This window comes from Macrobrachium rosenbergii, chromosome 51 (genome assembly GCF_040412425.1).
Source record: "Macrobrachium rosenbergii isolate ZJJX-2024 chromosome 51, ASM4041242v1, whole genome shotgun sequence".
Classification (NCBI taxonomy): Eukaryota; Metazoa; Arthropoda; class Malacostraca; order Decapoda; family Palaemonidae; genus Macrobrachium; species Macrobrachium rosenbergii.
Window position 1 is genome coordinate 57,572,730 of NC_089791.1, and position 19,693 is coordinate 57,592,422.

The 19,693-nt window shown below is 42.3% G+C and overlaps 1 protein-coding gene across 2 annotated transcripts in view; it reads left to right on the top strand.

The window, feature by feature from the left end:
• Window positions 1–19,693, top strand: part of LOC136833435 (T-cell activation inhibitor, mitochondrial-like) — a 104,081-nt gene that overhangs the window by 4,287 nt on the left and 80,101 nt on the right. For both annotated transcript variants that reach the window (XM_067095596.1, XM_067095595.1), the window contains exons 2-4: window positions 6,163–6,413; window positions 10,743–10,968; window positions 11,165–11,385. In XM_067095596.1, the coding sequence (XP_066951697.1) occupies window positions 6,163–6,413; window positions 10,743–10,968; window positions 11,165–11,385 (698 nt within the window). The remainder of the gene's footprint in view (window positions 1–6,162; window positions 6,414–10,742; window positions 10,969–11,164; window positions 11,386–19,693) is intronic.

The window sequence follows — 19,693 nt, forward strand, 5'->3', positions numbered from 1 at the left end:
TAATCTTGATGCAGACTACAGTGATCAGTGCAAGCTGGAATCGGACTATAAACTTCATAACACAACAAGGTAGGTAGCTGGTTGTAGGAGAGTGAGGTGGGGAAACCCCCGACTCACCTGCTGTCAGTAAGCACCTTTTTTTTGCTTGATGTCAGTTGAGGACATCATGCTGTGCTCCTGCCAATAGCCAATTGAAACTTATTTTATTTATTTATTTTTTGTTCAAAATAGATTTGAACAAGGAAAGTGAATAGCTAACTTTTAAAGAATGTAAGCAGTTGTTTAGTCTCTTTATGTCCATGGTGTTACTGTAACCATTGTGGGGTAGGTGACCAGCCTGTGCTTCACAACAGTGCCAACCTGGTTTTGTGTGTGCGTGTGTGGTATCAAGTTCAGGCTGTACTCACCTTATTTTACTCCTTGAGGAGAGTGCGACTCATGCAAATTGTAATTGTTCCTACACGATATACAAACCATCGGTCCTTTACATTAGGAATTACTTAAGGTGGAAATGGCCGTTAAACTCATGCACAAGGTGGTTAGGCAGTAACTACCATCTGGTAGCCCGCCTGCCCAGATGTAAACGTTCCAGTTTGCTTTCAGCCATCATGGGCTGCAGACATGTTTTCGGAGCTCTTTGCCTGACTGTCGTTATGCTCCTTTTTGCCGGTGGGATCTATTTTATCTTTTTGTGTATATATTGTGTATCTGATATTTGTCAATATAAAAACCCACGACTTCTGATAGCCTTGCGTAGGCCGTCATCCCCCAGCGTGTGTGCCTTGGGGTCGGAGGCCAGTGGCATAACAAGTTTGCTCCCCTTTTATTGGACCTCACGCCCTGTGCTTGTACAAAGGCATGACTCTATCCCTATTCCAGCGTGTGCTTGTTTTGCTTTTTGCTGCCTTACTGTGGATGAGTTTGCCGGGAAGAAACTTCAAAGGAAGGTTACTGGGCGTCGTCAGAAAGTTTTTGCTTTCAAGGGCGCCCTTGGTAGCTGCCCCTTCATCCTCGTTTCTCTCTCCCGGTAAGCTTTTCCTTCTTGCTGTCTCTCCTTCACCCTCTTCACTTGCTCCTCGGGCGAAGATCGTTGTGGGGGGTGGTCAGGCGACCTCTTCTCAGGGGTCTCCTCTCTCTCTTCATAAGGCATTTCCCCTCAGAGCGAGAGGAGTCTCCCTCTACTAATCATCTTTGCTTTTTTCTTCAGGTTGACAGTGAGCATAGTAGGCACAACAGTAGATGGCTGGATATCTCACTGTTGGATATCTTAGCCTTGAGGAGTTTACCTGTGACACCCATACAGTGGTTACTTCGGGAATGACCATAGTACCCTTGTGGCGATGGTGTAGGTCCACGTCGGTGTCTACGATTTCCGTTTATATATGGTCCTGTCTACTTCTGCTGTGTCTCCTGTCTTGATTGCTCCTGTTGCCCTGGTGACCAGTCACTGGGCAGCTCCTGCTGTGCCTCCTGCCCCAGCTGCCTGGTTGCCCCTGTCGCCGCTGCTGATGTTCCTGAAGCTCCTGCCAGCCGGGCTGCTCCTGTCGTGTCTCCTGCCTCAGCTGCCCTGGTCGCTTCTGTTGCTTCTCCTGGTGTTCCTGTCACCTGGGCTGCTCCCGTTGTGCTTCCTGGTTTAGCTGCCATGGTGGTTCTTGTTTCCTGACCACCATCCTGTAGAAGATGTCAGAGAAGAGATAGAGGAAGAAGTCCTGTGAGAGGTAGTCATCTTCAACTTGATCTTCAATTTTGTCTTCTGCGGCCTTCTCCCTTCTTCTTCTGAGGCTCACTCCAAAACAGTGTTCGAAACAGCGGCCGAAGAAGAGGAAGGCTGCCTTTCCCTCCCCTAAGAAGTCCCACCATTGAGGCTTCTAAGGGGCTGCCTCCCTTCACGCGGAGGCAGTGGGATCTCTCGTCGACTCTTCCCGGCCTTTGGACTCAGGAACCGAATTGCTTTCCCCAGATTCTTGCGTTTCGGGAGTCGCGGGTGCACAGACTTCGGTTGCTCTCCTGTCACCATTCTAGGAGGTTTGCTTCTAGATTGGTGCTGTGTCAGGTGCTTGCTGAGTTACACCGAGTGCTCGAGAATCTTCGGAGTCTCTTGCATCCCGAACCGGTGTTGGAGAGACCGCTCACCATCTTGGTACAGGCACAAGCGAGAGAAAGAACCAAAGTATGCAAGTGTCTTGGTTTTTCCTGCCAGTACTGAGTTTTGGGTGCTTGGTCATCCAAAACAGTGCTTGGTCAGGTTCCCAGCCAGGTGTCTCTGTCCCGAGGGTTCAAACACCTGGAGAGGCAAGGAGGAGGTTCCCTTCAGAGGTCCTGCATGACTTCTGAGGGACTACTTTTTTCAGAGAGGCAGTGCGTTCTCTCGTTTAGCTCTTCCTGGCCCTTGGGGTTGGAAACTGATTCACATTCCCCTTTGGGGTCTTGTGACTTGGGGGGCCTCGAGTGCACATCCTTTCGAGGCTGCGCTCTCGATTCCAGTTCTTAGAAGTCTATGTCTAAGACTGTGCCTGTCCCTCCTCGGTTTTCTTTGGAAGCTGAGAGGAGCTTACTCCCAGTGATTGTTCTTATGAGATTTGGGAAACTAGCCAAACGCTCGGACTCCTTCGAATCTGGCCAAACGCACGGACTCTTGGAATCTCAAGAGCCACTGAGCGCTCGCATTCCTTGGGATCGCAAGCGCTTGACTAGCGAGTCATTGAGTGTCCGGGATTCTGCAGAATCTTGGGCAGTCCCCAAACCAGTACTAAGGAGTTCACTGTCCGGTCTGCTTTAGGCACAGGACGAGAGAAGGTGTCGAAACATTCACATGTTTTTACACTGTCTGCCTGCTTTGTTTTAAGTGCTTGATCAGTTCCGAAACTTGTGTCTTGGACCCTTGGGTTTGAACACTCGGGTTAGTAGACAAGAATCCCCTTTCAACCTTCTCGAGGGGCTTTGGCCTTGGAGGAGATTAAAGCATGTCTTGAGGACAGCATTAGTCCATGGCCGAGCTTTCCTGGCTCAGTTTGGCTCGTCCCTGCTTGCTCAGCCAGCCACCAATCGCATTTATGTGATTGGTTCGATTGGCTAGGCTTGCTTGGCTCGGCCCACTCGCCCAGCCCCTGATTGCGTTTCGAGACTGGCTCGCTCTGCTCGGCTTGCTCGCCCAGCCCGCAATCACGTTTTGAGACTGACTTGGATCACGCTGCTCGGGTTGCTTGCCCGGCCTGTGATCAGGATTACGTGATCGGCTTGCGCGCCCAGCCCCTGATCACGTCTACGTGATAGACTCAGCTATATCAGTTCAGTGAACTGAATGCTGTCAAGATTCTCCTTCCTTCAGGAGACTCAGCTCAAGTGAAATTTCACTCTCTTCAGGTTAGCTCTTCGCCGTGGCGTTAGCGCTCTCCTTCCTCCGTGCTGCCATCATCACCTCTGGTTGAAGATCACCCTCGGTTGGTCTCTCTTGCTGGTTCTTCTAGCAGGACAGGTAAGAGTGCTTTTTCTCCTCTCCTCTTCCCTTAGACCCTTTCAATTGCTGCAAGGGGATACGAGTTGGATAGATAGGACTCACAAGTTTTGTTTCTTATCGGAGTTCCACTACAAGGATCTACGTCTCAGGCTTGGTTCTCGGATTGGCTTGCCTTGCATCCGAGTAGTTGAGGATGGTTTTCTGGCTTCTGGCGAGGTTTTCCCTCTAAGAAAAAGGGATCGGGAGTTTCGCACCCCCAGGAAGTCTCGAGGGTCTTCTTTGGGGTGCGGACACCCTCAATTTTCTTTTCACAGAGATCTTCACACCAATTCATCAGCACAATGATCTCAGGGAGAAGACCATGGCATCCCCTGTGAATACTCTTCACTGCTCCTTGTAGGGGTTTTGTTGGGGCTGCCACGGTCCTTGTTTGTTATAAGGGCTTTCTCAACTAGATGAATGCCTTTTCCCCGGACGAGGAGTTCATTTTGGTTGAGCCACCCAATCAAGGTGCTTCCCTTTCCTCTTCCTCGACAAAAGCGATTCTTCTTGCCTCAGAGGGGTCTTATGCTGACTAGCAGATTGTCCTGGCTGTGGCTCGTCCGGACTTGGATCTTCTGCTGTTTCTCTTTGCCACGAAGGGTGTTCCCTCTCACAACAAAAGATGGCGAACCTGGAGGACACCAAATTATTATGTAAGGGCTTCTTCAAGCTGCACAATTGGATAGAATGATGGGAACAAATTTAGAGGTTACTAAATAAAACTCTCAACTTTCCTTAACCTAATTTATTTCCTTAAATATTACAATGACCAAAAAAACCCTAATATATTATTAATATAAATCTTAATGTACAGAACAGAAACTTATCTACCCTATCACTATAGTTCATCAAACCTTATTCTACTCAGTCTTAATCCTGTACTTTCCCACCACTTCTATCAAAATAACCTTAACCTAAAGAACTGTAACTTAAGCTGTTTCAGTCATAATATTGCCACACAACCTAAAAGAACCCTAAACCTAATTCTTAATCTAAATCTAAATCTATAGTGTTACTGTGCTGATTATAAGAGGTGATATATAATATGGTGAAAGATATCACGTTTCTAGTGATATTCTGTGTACATTTACTAAAAATGTGGGCTTTACTGATTGTTTAAAAACATGCTGTGTTTATTATACATGGTTTTGATTTTGTGATAGATGAATATATAAGGCATGGTATATGTGAAAATGAAGTCTAGACATACTGTATTAAACAACGAAAAAATAGGACAGTGATCAGTGTTTACTCCTCAGTGACAAGTTTCTTTAAACTTTACTATCTTTTTACATGTTTTGATTACTAATGTTGGTAAACATTATGATGAAGTTTTTTCCTGGTAAGTGAACAAAAGAACTAGGCTACAGCAGGCTACCAGTAAGCTACGGTAGCCTATGCTAGATAACCAAATGTCTTTGCCCCGAGAATGACAATAAAAGAACGCAATAATTATTGTCCATGCGATGTTTTGTTAGGGTTTGTTGCAGTTTAGCGTAATCGCTCATGCTATACTTAGACAGTCCCGCAAAAAAAAATTGTTCTACCTCAGTATATATACAGCAATAAAAGAAGAGAAAAATCATATTAAAATAGATAGCAAAAGAATTTCCTTATTTCAATGATTCCTCTAATTCCTCTAACCTAAGAGGAAGGTGTGAGTCTTAAATAACATCATAAGTCTATAGTAACAAAAATGGAGAAATTGGATGCAAGAAAAAAAAACAAAAAGACAAAAAACTTTTCTGAAAAAAGCAATGAAAAAAAACTTTTTTTCACAACCTTAATTAGGTGGGATATGTTTTGTGCAGGAATAGAGATGCATGGGTTTGTGGCTAATTATGTACTTTATCCTAATATTTTAATGCTGCATTCAAAACCTCAAGGCTTGTAGGAATGTTATGGTATGAGATCAGCTAATTAGAAATGCCTTAAGTTTGCTGGAATTCAGCTTCAAATCCACTCAACTGTGCCACTGTCTGAGCAGTTTTAGACCTCAGATAAGGTCAGCAGCAACTTAATTTCGCATTTGTTGTAACAGATGACTGTAGCAAGAGTTGTATCACATATGCAATACATGATGGCATTTCACATTAGTTGTAAAAAATAACTGCAACAACAGTTGCATCACTTCTGTACTGTATTACAGCACCTTTCTGTTTAGACTAAGAGTGATGTCACGAATAAAGACTAAAAACAACAAAGGTTTGAAAACACTACCAGTTTAGAACACTAGTGTAGACAGGCCTGTATTGACTAAAAACCCTCAACAGCAACACTAGGCTGTTATCTGAAATGCTGAATGAAATCAAGCACATAGCCTTCAATTATTAAGGTATATAAAGTATATAGCCATTGTATTAGAGGCTTATGGTTAGTCTTAAGTTAAAGAATCAGTTTGACTAAGCCAGTATTTATAAAAGAAGATACTATTTGGATTTATTGAATAAAATATTTTTAAAAGATCTTTTGCTCTTTGTATTGGTGATGCATCCTTGATTTCACAATCAGAGGATGTGATTGAAAGTGACTGATGTGCTATGTTGTTTTCAACTGAAACTGCCACTTTTTAGAAAAAATTGCTTAATATTGGTGCTGTAAAGTTTTGCTTGTTTTTCAGTTTATTTTTAGAAAATGTTAGAGAATTCTTATTTTATTTTCAGGTCCATTTTCAAAAGTGGTAAGGGTTGGAAGCATTGCATAATAAGATATCTGTCATCTTCAGAAGTAGCAACTGCACTCCGCCCCTTCTACTTTTTGGTACACCCAGACCTCTTTGGCCAGTACCCTAAAGCTCAGTTAGTAAATGAAGCTTCATTGAAATTACTGAATAACCACCTAGATTCATTAGTGAATGAAAAACGAACTTCTCCTCTCAATCTTCAATTTTATGTGAAAAATAAGCAGATTCAAGGTAAGGTTAATCTTATAAGTACCCCATATTTGTTGAACCCAACCCTATCAGTTTATATGTGCCAGATCCTTCAGTGAGCAGTTTTCTTGATACAAAAGGAAGAAGAACTTTTACGTTGGCCAAGTGTCCCTATGGCCAATGCCTTTGTTGGTAATACTGGTAGTCAAGTCATTCTAAATGGGTCCATCAAGCAAGCAACAACTTGTTTCTTTACTCTCACAATTTATTTTATTATTTTTTCTTGTTTCAGTAGAGATATCAGCATTTATTGTTTTTGTAATGGTGTGTGCATAATTCTCCCAGGTTCTTCAGCTATTATGTATAATCATCCCTGCTAGCAGTAATTGCCTTTTTACAGCTATACAGCCTTTGCAAGTGCAGTGCTTCAGTTTTCTTGAATAACTACTGTATTGTGCATTGTAACCAATGAATTTTCTTGGTATGGGGATTGCGTAACATATATGTCTCATTTGGATTTCATTTGAATTTATATCCTCATATCATATTTTTGGTAAGGGATAGTGTTGTCCTTGAAGCTCAGTGACCTTATTTCTATAGCACAGATATGATGTTGCTGTACTACTTTTGTTTTGCATAGCACAGGCAGCATTCATGTATGGGTTATGGATACACTACTTTAATCTTTTCTATATGATCTTTTATATACTCTGTGAAAATGGCATTAATGTTTTTGTTATTGTATTCTACAAGTTGTATTAAATATATGTAGAGTAACTGCTTCTTGCATAAGAATTAAGATAGTATTTGTAAAGCTTATAGGCTATATCTGCATTGGGATTTGATAACCAATGCCTTTATATATTCCAAGTAATAATGGCAATTATAATATATATATGAGGCTGGCATTTGCAAGGTCTTTCCTTGCAGGAGCTCTGCTCTAGAGGCTGTCATTAAACTGTTCTTACTCTTGGTAAGATGATGAAGCAGATTGTAATTGAGTTTTTAAAGGATTTTTTGGGTGATGTTTTTCCAAAGTTACAACACCTTTTGCATGCTTATCTTGTGCCCCTTTTGAGTACTGTATTCTCCTTTCTGGAGCTCATTCTACATACATCACAGCCCTGTTGGAAGTATGAGCTCTTGCTGTGGTGACTCCTTGCTTTTATAGAAGCAGTTAGTCTGGGGGCAGTATTCTTTGTAGAGGGGCATGATCATTCTTCTGCTACTGCTCATGGAGTCCTTTGGTGGAAGGGAGCCTAATGCTATTTGGAAGGAAATCTCTCTCTCTCTCTCTCTCTCTCTCTCTCTCTCTCTCTCTCTCTCTCTCTCTCTCTCTCTCTCTCTCTCTCTCTCTCTCTCTCTCTCTCTCTCTCCAAAGTTTCCTGATGCTCTCACCACTTACCAGGAAGTTCCAACAGCATGCCAAACCTCTGTTTTAACACAAATCCTATCAGTTCATATGGGCTGTCTGTGTGGTCAATACTTCAAGAGACATATTGTGTATTTAGGAAGAACATTCTCTATCAGTGAGAGTCTAGTTAAACTACTGCCTCAGTTGCAGTGGCTATTATATAATTCCTGAAGACATTAAAAGTAATCAAAGCATTGTTTTGGTAAGGGGTTATGTATGCATCAGAGGCTTCAAAAACCTTGTAAAAGTACAAGTTTCCTATTTTAATTAATTCATAAGCAGATGGCGTAAAGCCTGTGGAACCCACTGGAGAATTTGCGTGTGTATTAAGAACCTTCCCCAGGCCAGTATGATGATGTTACCTCTTCTCTTTGTAGTTAAAAATGTCTTCCTTGTATGGATTTAAGGTGTCTGCAACTTCGGTAGAGTTGCATGCCATTCCCACATTAGCAGAAACTAGGACACCAGTTTCTGGCACCTCAAGGGAGTCATAGCTTTTCTTGTGGCTCCAATTTTTCAGTGGTAACTATGACTCCTATTAACATACCAATTGATGATAAGGCTATACCTCTTCATGCTGTTGCTCCCTTCAGGGTAGCAGGTATGAGTGAAAAGAGCATTGTACCAGCCTTTGAGTCTGATTTGGGTAATGTGGCAGAGAATTTACTTGTCTTAATAGTGTTGTAAGCTATTCCATTCTCTTGTCATTCATCAAATGAAACCTTTTGAAAAGTCTAGTAAAACTAGGAAGCAACACCGCTCCCTAAGGAATTATATGCATGATTAATTATACATGATTCTTCCCACTGCATGGTTACTAGTGACACAACTAAGGGTGAGGGGGATGTCGATACTATTTTTCGTGATGCAAGAAAAGAGAAGAAGAGTAGCCAATCTTCTTCAAGCCACATGTTATGCACTGAAGAGTCAGATCAGTCCTTTGTTGCCGTTAGTTTTAGTGGGTTTTCTACCCCTGAGGAAGATTTGGTCCAGATATTTCAAGATACCTAGTTGTGATTGTTGAACCTGGATCAATTTGTGCACACAGTGAGTTTACCTGACCAAGAGTGATGTGACTCGTGCATGAGCACAAAGTGAAAAGAGGCACATGTAAGATTTAGTCAGTTGCTGTGTGTCCCTTGTACACACAAATAAAAGATAGGAGCTGCTCACCAGTCTCTGGTACTGCAGGTTTATCCTTAGTGGAGATGAATTGTAAATCTTCCGTATGATTTTCCTAAAAGATGCTTGACATGGCCTTGGCATCAGAAAAGACAATATTTAGTGAAGACTTTTATTGGATGGGAATAATGAGTACCCCTTCATTAACCAAGATAAGATCTGTTAATGAGACTGCCATGGATTTGTGAAGCTTTTAGCCTTGATAATAACCGGAGTCTTCCTAGGTTGCCATAGTGGTGTCTTATTTCTAATGATTTAAGGAACAAATAAGGTTTCCAGGTCAGGCTATGATACTCCTGTGATAACACCTAAGATTTGTTTCCTTCATGATCCTCAATGTAGAAGATAATGCAAGTAAGTTGAGTACTCCACTTTCGCTGGACGACCTCCTTAAGCTTATTGAAACCGTGGCTGGAGATCCGTTTTTTTCCCTTAACAGATGTGTATGGCATTGTTGCAAGCTAAGGCAAATTCTAGAGAGATGTTCTTGAGATAAATGCTGGTCATTCTAAGTGGCAGTAGTGGGTCCTTAGTACCACCAGTAAGTTAATGGAATATGCAAGCAGGAATCCTATACTGCACTGTATTAACATCTCTTGCTTTTAAAGGAAATAGTGAAATTTTGTTTGTTATCAATTTTGCTTCATTGAAGTCCCGAAATGCCTTTTTATGCTTTTACTTTGACTCCTTGCTTATTAATCCTTTGACTTTTTCTCAGTTGGCTCTATTGTAGTTGTGGGCCTGTTTGTTACTCCCACTCAAATGGAGAGGAACTCATTATTGTGAATCATCTTCCTCCTTATCTTGTTAATTTTTCCTGCAGTGAGCTCACTTGAGGCTGTAGGGGTCCCACATGGACCTACACAATCGTCCATCTTACCTGGCCACCTGAACTCATACCCTGCAGGCATCCACTCCTCACGGTGAACATCTGAAAATCATGCCAGGCATGCATGCATAAGAAGCAGCTGACAGCATACACTCTTTTTAAAGTATACTATCATCCATAATCATGTCACATCAAACGTATCATTCTTGCTGGAAGCAATGCAATGTTAGCTTTCCAGCTATACTGTATTTATCAGAACTCTGTCTTTAGCTTGCATATAGAATTATGTACCATTTTTCCATTCTCAAACACAGTTGAATGTATGTTAATCTATATTTTGCTAGCCTCATGTCAGGCACTACATTTCTGCTCACAAGAGCTCTTGACTTCTCTGTTTGTTATCTTGAATAAATTAGTAAGTTTGTAGACGCAGACTTACTCATGCCTTTGCTACAAGGTATTTAGTTCTCATCCTGCCAAAGGCAGTTGTGGAGTGATGGGTTTTACCAAAAAAGTCAATTTTCTTTTTGAAAAATGCGTATTTCATCTTGTTGCAGGTGAATATTGGCTGCAGACTGTTAATATATAGGCTTTTTATTTTTTTTTTTACAAAAGGCATGATATAAAGAGAACAAAAAGGGCCCTAAGAGCATACAGTTGGTATGTAAAAGACCACTTAAGTTTTAAAAGCAATGCAAGATTTTGTGAAAGGAGAACAGCCTCCAGTAATCATCGACACAGTAATGACAGTGTGTGAATGGCTGCCTACTCTGAACCAAAGCATATGATAATGTACTGCAGCAGTTTTGCTGCTGTACAAATGTAACCATTTATAGCATGTAAAATGTTGTAATAAATGCAAAATATAATGGTCTTTTTAATGCTCCAGTACAGTAATACAAAAATTTGCATTTTCATAATTGTTCTTTTTTTAATCACTTTTTAGGACGTCTTAACGCTGTGGCACTTCAGCTGAACAATACCTCAACAAGGGCAACTGTACATGGTATTCTTAGTGAATTTGATTTACCAACAAACTACATTGATAACCTACCTGAAAAACGAAAGGAACCAGATCGCAAAATTGACTGGCATCCATCCTTTTATGAAGCTACTGGTACTCTGAATCCTGAAGATGAACTCTACACTAAAACTAGGAGAGAAAACTTATAGTAAGGGTTATACATTTAAATTTTAGGGAGTAACATTTTTGAGAACCAATAATGTACTTCTCTGTATCTTACAGTAGATTTGACATATTGATGACATTGTGACATTTGTTGTGTAAATCCATGAATGATACTGAAATAATGTATACTGATCAAGTTTTACATTTTATTATTACTAATGGTTGTTTCATCTTGAAAGTTCATGGCTCATCAAAAATATGGGCGAAGCAGAAAGAAGACTGGCTGCTAGTGAACCCATTAGAGAGGACATTGTTAAGCTAAGGGAGCGGCTTGTAACAGAACTCAAATTAGCAAGGCTCACTTGGGTACGTGATCTTAGTACAACCCACCTTAGAGGGTGCTTACAAGGGTTAACAAATTTAAGAATCCATCATCCAGAAATAAAGGATGTTCTCCAAGGTAAGAAACTTCACACTTTGTATCCAGATTCTTTTTTTCACAATCAAATTAATTTTTAAAAACTACTTTTTCTTTTAGACACAGATAGGTTCCTTACCATGGCATATTACTTCTTTGTGTGAATGGCTGACTGATAAAAATTGAATAAGATAATAGTTTTTATATCTTGGAGATGAGAGAAAAGGGATTTTGACAAAGGAAAAATCTATTTCTGGGTGAAGACCTGTGTCGCCCAGTGAAATGTCCCATATAGGTACATTTTGTAGCAACACACATATACAGAGAAAAAGCCATACAGCCATTAGGATGCCAGAGTTACTACTGATCATCATCCCAGGATGCTGCAAACATTCAGAGCAGTAGCTTACTACCACAGATGCTTAACCCAATAAATCTTCCTCTAAAACCCTCTACCCAAGAGGTGACACAGCTAACCTTCTCCACACACACATTTGACACCCAACTGATCCTTAAAATACACCCAAGCTTGCTAGCCTAGGTGGGAAAATTAGAGAGGGAAGGGAAACATTACGACACAGGTCTTCACCTAGAAATAGATTTTTCCTTTAATAGAATCCCTTCGATCAATCTATGTCAGCCAAAGTGAACAAATAGTAGCAGAATTGGCCGCAAAGCTTCAAACATGGTGTACACTAATTGTCAAAATGTAAAATTTACTAAGGAAAATAAAATTAATTTTGAATATGCTTTTACTTATCCAAGTAATAATCAATTATAAATATGCACAAAATAAGTTTTTACTATCCTAAACAATATAAACACTGTAGTTACAAGAATAGTTTTAATGAATAACTAAAACCACCACTTAAAGAGTAAGATTTGGTGAAAAAATTTTTCAGCAAGGATGGTATATATAATGATATATGGGATTGTGAAGCTAAATCCAAACCCAGTCAAGGTAGAAAGACAGAACATGTTTGGTGGTGTAGATTTATATGGGACACAATTGAGAAAGTAAAATGATAACTATAATTATAGTTACAAAAATTACAAATTGCTAAAAATAACATAATATTAGTTGACTTAGAACAGTGTCTCCTGCACAAGTAGTGCAATTTCCTAGAGCTCATGACTTTAAGGTGAGATGCTTAAAGACTTGAGAGATTTAAGTCATATATTTCTTTAATTTCATCAAAATTCATATGTTAAAGTACTAATTGAGGGGTGGCTACAGCCCAGATATCATGGAACCTGGGGATTGAATCCGTTGGCTTGTTTAATAAAATGTTATTTAAGTTGTCTAATTATCTAAGGAGATGGTTCCACCCATTCTCTCTAACAAAAAGTGGACCTGAAGACCTTGAAGTCCTTTCAAGGTAAGCTTTTAAGGCAACTACCGACATAAAGGACCTGAAGAGGTATATCTGTAATCACCCAATTAGAGTGGTCATTCTGATAAAAACATTCGATCCGGAGAGCAGAACTCCTTCCTGATGGGAGGAAATCCACATGATTCGACTTCTAGAAAGGGCTGAGTTCTGAGATTTGAGCTCCAGTTAGCTAATTAAAACAGGTTTTCTGGAAGAGTCGAATAAGAGCAAGATCATTATTGTGTCTCAGGCTACCTGAACGTCATTTAAAAACCAAGAAACTGCTGAGACTGTTGTTGGTCTAAGACGAGTACAAAGCTTAGAATATAGTAAATATGAATCAAGTAGAATAATGTTAAATCCCAACTGAAATACCTTCTTTAAGCATAGATTTAGCTCAGCATGGTAATAATATGCCGTGACTTACCAAAGAGGCCTTAAAAATGCAGATTGTGGATTTGTAGTCATAGTATGAATCGATCTTTCAGGAAAAGAAGGAAGTTTTACGCCAATCATACTGACGGAGAGTAGATTCTCTTATCTGATTCCAGTAAATATTAAAATCAGAGATCAACATTAGCATTTTTGAGCCGTAAACTCATGAAATCCATAAAGTTAGGGGTATTCAGCACTCTATGTAGTTTAATAACAGTCTGAGTCTGTACCACGGCTAATATTGATGAGAACTCTTGAAATAGTCTGAAAGTCGCCAGCCTGAACAGAAGAGGAAAACCAGCTGCTCTTCGCCAGCTAGCATTACGCTATTGACCTTTGAATCACCTGAGTTTCAGTGAATTTTCCACAGAAGATTTACTGAGGGAATAGGTAGACTTTCTCTGCCATTTGTTCCAGCTCACTGACATTGCCTGTATGTAGTTCGAGGGTCCAGGTTCGAGCCATGTAACATGGAAGTTTCAGGATTCGAACTGCGGGCAAACAGGTCCACCTGGCTCTCGGAATCTGCTGCAAATCCAGCCAGGCTGAGCTCAGTCCAGAGACCATTCTGATTCCAAAGGAGTCTCTTGATAGAGAATCAGTCATGTTCCTTACTCCATATAGCTTTATTAAGTACAATGATTTTTCATTGCTGATGAAAAGATTGCTATCATTACATGATTTATGTGACTTGTCTTGGAACCTCCTGTTCAGACAATGAACTATCACCAAAATTCGTCTAGAAACTAATCTGACATGTATGTTCCTGGCTGGACGTAAGCGTTTCAGAGTCAGGAAAACCACCATTGCTTCCAGAATGTTGATGTGGAAGTGACGGTAAAAGGATTCGGACCAGGTTCTTTGAACTTTCTTGCATTAGGATAACTCAACCAGTGAGATACCGACATGATCAGAGCTGGTGGGGAACTGTAGAGAATCTGATTTGGAAAGACTTTTGACGTTGTCCAAGGGCGTAAGTCTTTTCTTTAAGATTGAGGTATCAGGAGACTTGTCCCTGAATTTGTAATTGGCTCGTCACACAATCTGATTGAGGTCCTTCGGGGCTTGGCCTGAGAAGTAGGTCTGTTACTGACGCAAACTGCAGGGAACCTAGGATTCTTTCTTGAGTGCGACGAGAGGCTTGTTTGCACCTGAGAAACTGTCTCGTTGCTTTGGCTATCTCTTTGCATTTTGCTGGGGGAATTGAAAGTTTGTGGGTGTTTAAGTCCCACTGGATACCCAGCCACTGAAAACGGGCTGTCGGAATCAGACGAGATTTCTTTGTATTTATATGAAATCCTAGATACTCTAGGAACTGAATGACCTTCCTGGTCGCCTTCCGGCATTCGGTGTCGTTGGGGGCCCAGATTAGCCAATCGTCTAGATAAGCCACGAGCTTGATGCCTGAGATCTCAGCCCTGTACTACTGCCTGGCAGTGCATACATGTGTAAGGCATCCGGGTGCTATGTTGAGTCTAAGGGCATTACTCTGAAGAGTAAGCCTGTTTGTTCAGTCTGAACTCAGATAGGAGAGCAGTTTCTCACTATCGACATGATAATAAACGCCTGTAAGATCTAGAGGTGTGATGGCCTCAAGTAAGGTCCGCACCTGAGATTGCCACATACGGAACTTGTCTGCAGATTGAATATACAGAATTCAGAGTTGATAGGTCTAATATCACTTTCTTTGTCTGAGTCTTTCTTGGTACGTTGAACAAGCGCCTGGAAATTTTAGATGCCTGACTTTCTTTATTGCCTCTTTGCAGAAGGTCTTTTGCAGCATTCTAACAGATCCGCGTGTTGGGGTCTGATAGAACCTGACTGCGGAGGAGGCCCTCTGATCCAGCCCTCCACCCTAGGCCCTTTAGAAATAATACTGTGGGGCTCCATGACTAAGTTTTTCCAATGCTCCCTGTAGAGGCACTTCTCACTCACTGAGGAGGCCTGGTTTGTTAGGGCTATTATCTCACTCCTGGCTTCTGCCTCTAGACTGGAGTCTGATCCGGTTCTAGATCGAAACTTCCTCAACCCCTAATAGCTCTTAGATTGGCGGCCTTGAAAGGACCCCCTGAGACTCATCAAGCTGCTGGAGAGGAAACATAAGTTGTTGAACCAGCAGGGTGGTGAGTTGGCTGGTTCAGCAAAACATATTGGGATGTCCCTTGGAGGGTGGGAAGGCTGCAGAATCTCAGCATGGAACTGCCTGGATAAATTGTCTGGGCTCAGTGTCTTGTATGGGTGGTACCCCTTGTTCTTTTTTCTCACCTTTAGGCTGAGGGTCTGGAACTCCAAGACTTCCTCTTGGAAAGGAAGTCCCAACGAATTTAAGATTTTGATTGGCCCTGGAGGCCTCACTGAGGACGGAATTACAACTATGCCTTTCATAGGAAAGAGGTTGGTACCCTAGTATAGAAGATTTGGATGAGCTTGTTCAGCTCATGACGGATGGTAGCGTCAGCCAGCACAAATTTCCGTCAGTTCCTTCTTGCCACCACAAAATCATATAAATCACTCTGGAACGTGGCCAGAAGTGACTTGGTTAGAATCCTGAACAGAGGTTTGTCCTTATACACGGCAGATGTCAACTCCGCCGAGGTGACGGAGTTGATGGACCTGCTGAGACGGCACCTAGCCTCATACTCTGCTTTGATCAGAGACTCCGGAATCCTGGGTAACTGTTCACTGAAAAGATCCGAAGCGCACTCCGGATCCAGCTTACCTACAGTGAAAGTTTCCGGAGCTCCAACCCAGCAATCTAGATCTCTCGGAAAGAGGAGATGTAGGTTCCATCTCACGAAGCTGCACGCCTCTGTTCCGGCCTGAAGAGTTAGCTCTGCGATTTTGGAAGTACAAGGGGTGGGAATATCCTCGTTGACCACGAACATCGTGAACCGCCCTTTGTGTGGAGTCAGTTTGGTGTTTGCGCACTCCCAGTCAGAGAGAATTCTAACCCATGCCAACTGGGCGCTGGTCCCAAGATCACCGGCCTCTCTTGGGACCTGCATTCTCACCAGGCTTCTTCAGATAAGAGGGCGCACTGAAAGGAAAACAAGATCCGCCGGAAGAACTCTGAGGTCTTCCACAGGGCGGGTGCCACAACCTTCAATGGTTAACTTACCATTCGCTGGGGGCATTAAAGGCGAGACGCCAAGGGTTACAATCCTCATAAGCGGGCAACTTTGAGGCATCTGGGATGGTGTAACCTTGCTGCTGTACCGGACCTGAACTAACTAGTCCGGCAAGCGACTCCTCTTGAGTTTTAAGTCTCTCCGCCAAGGATTGGACGTATTTGCCCGACGTCTCAAGGCTCGAGGCGAGATCTCGAGACATCGCCTCAAACTGGGAATTGACCTGTTCGGAAAGCTTTTTCATCATAGCTTCCGCGAAGGCTTCAGGGTCAAAGTCAGGTTTCTTAGACCTGCTTGCCTTCGATCTCGACCCCTTAGAAGGGGGAGTAGCCTTCTGGGAGGAAGTCGAAGGCTTGGGGCTAACGGTCGACCCATGGAGCTCGGCATGGATTGGGTTTTTCGGGGGTTTTGACATTTTAGGTAAAGCCTTCTTTCAGTAAGGACTTACCTTGGGATCACTGACTGAACGGGCCCCAGGGTGGAGACCAGAGAATCCCTGAAAGGATGAAGACGAAGACGCAGGAGAGCTAAGAGACAATGAATTCTTAAATTTACCTGCCTCACTTACATCCCTACCTTCCTCCTCCGGGTCGATGGCCATCAGTTCGATGTTAAGATTGATGTTGGCCACTTCCTCGGCCACTTCCCCTCACAGTTCTTGATGTTCTTCCGGCGGGATCTGAGTCTCGAGCCTAATCCTGTTGATCAGGGGTTCCGCCACTTCGGGGGCTACTGCTGCAGAGGCCCTGGCCATAGGGTAGAGGATGTTGCAAATGTCTTCTGCCAGAACATAGGGGCGCCCCTGACCAATGTTGCGACCGAAGCCGCCGACCCAGATCTTCAAGGTAGCCAGAGATGAGGCTTGACGGGACCGAGGGACCTGTAACCAGATGTAATGTCAATATAAGGAATTGACAAATAGATTCTATCATCGAAGCTGCTTGAAATATTCATGCGTGAAATAAAAGGTTAACGTACCAATCATCAATCACATCCAGATAGCGGGCGAGCACACATCGAGCCGCCTGGCTAGACGAGATGATCGTCCACCTCGATTGCACAGCCGCATGCGACCTGCAGTTACGTACAGGGTTGGGTTGAAGGTAGGCATTACAGCCTGGCTCCTTAAGTAATGAACCACCTGTAAGAGGAATTGTATACGAGTATCAAGGAGATAGCGCCGGAACAGCTTCACGGCTGTGGTAAAAAACTAAACTAATAAAAACTTAAAGTAATAATATTCCCTCCTACGCCGGAGTTGAGAACTGGGGTTACGGCGGAACGCTCCAATGCAATCTGAACAGGTAGGCCAAACCTGAAGTCGATCACACCGGAAAGAAACTGGCGACGCCGAGCCTCGTGAAATAAATCCACACAGGAACTAACAACCGAGAGGGCTAGCGTCGGAGCGGCGTCTCCGACTGGTTTCAGAACACCGCCACGGAAACTACAGTAAAACAACATTGAAAATGGTAGTTCATCCCGCCTCTACCATTCTGCCGTAAACAGAAGGCAACGACGCTCAAGCTATAGTTCCTACCAGGAGCTAAAAGCGAGCTAACGATAGCCGCCGGAACGAATCCGGATGGCAGAACGGCGGAGAAGCAGGAGCAGACAAAAACATGGCGACTGCAACAGGTCAGGTGCCTAGGCACCTTCCACGAAGCGTCATCTCAACCGAAAGGGGCAAATGAGCTTTGCTCTAAAATGCCCTAAAGGGAGAGCCAAGTAGATCACGTCTGATAAAATGGGAGTGAGATAAACACAATAAGGTGACATAGATAATAATATCATCTATGGCCTAGCCTAACCTTCCGAAGTCAACACCTGGTCAGGGAGGCTAGGACACGCCAAGAGGACGAACGAGAAAAGAGCACTAGCACCAAACCACACCTTCCGAGATTTGATGAATCAAACTGGTCAGGGAGGACGGCCTGCACTCAAAACTCGAACGAAGGCCACCCAAGAAAACCTACCTACCTAGGCCTAGAAGCCAAAGTAGGGAGAAAGACTGGGGCCAGCTTAGCCTACCTTCCGAGATTGACTGAGCCAAACTGGTCAGGTAGGCTAAAATAAAACACTACCCAAAATCAGACGCAAAGATATTGATACATAATCAAATTGAAATGGTATAATAACAAAACATTTTACAAAATGCACCTACATAAAGCACATGAAGGAAAGGCTAGACTAGGCCTCACTTTCCACTATCTAAAATATAATAACAGCCGATCGCATCAGATCGAGCGAAAGTGGAAACTGTCATTATAAAAGAGGAGCATAATTAACACTAAACGCTCAAGACGAAGAAGATATGAGTATGAAAAGGCTGGGACTAAGCCACGAGCTTAATACGGTGAAATGGCGCTCCGAAACATCAGGCGCTATAAATAAACGGGACATAATTAGTCCAACCGAAGTCCCAAAACAACCAGATTGAATAATTAACCTAGATGAAGATGCGTCCTGATCGATGGAGGCCATCATGAAGATTCAGAAAATCAAAATAAGGCAAAATATAATGCAAAAATAACACAATGAAAACAACGCGTGTTGACATCAAGGCATGCTATAAGTGGATGTGAATTATGGGTAGAATTAGTAGTAGCGAGCGGAGAAGGACCGCTGTATCGGCACCTCTTAGGTAGAGGGGTTTTGGAGAGGAGAGATTTATTGGGTTAAGCATCTGTGGTAGTGGCTTCCACTCGGCACTCCTAGATGACATACCGACATCCTATATATGATCGACATCCAGAGGTAGTAACTCTGGCATCCTATTAGCTGTATAGCTTTTTCTCTCGTGATATCTAGCAATATTTATACCTAGAAATGTGTGCTATATGGGACATTTCACTCGGCGACACAGGTCGATCCCAGAAATGCCTATTGAGTGGGAGAAAACTCCCTTTTTATCCATTTTTCCTCAGTTTAAAATTTTGTTTTCCAATTATTTCATTAGCTCCTGGTCTTAGGAGAAGGAGGAACTTAGTAAACAGTGGTTTGTAACCAAAATAGATTTTTTTTTACATTTTTATGTGCTGTATTTGCCTTAGTAGTGTATGATTATATATGAGGTGAGATGTAACCTAAGTAAAGATTAGTGTTAATATTGAGACGACACCATTAGATGGGTATAACAACTGTCCAACTTTTGTAAAACTTATCACACCTCAGTTTTATCTCTGTTTAAAAGCAAGTCCTTCTGATAAGCCTGATGAGGGTCTAGAAATATATCTTGGTATCCTTAAAATACAGTGATTAATAATAATATTAATAACCAAAGGTGGTTACCATATTTTGTCAAACTATTTGAGGAAGTAGTAGTGCACAAGTTCAGGTTATTAATTAGAGTTAACCTTGGTAAGGTATGTGATAAAGGCTGGATAAGTTGGTCACAGTTGCCATTACTTTCCT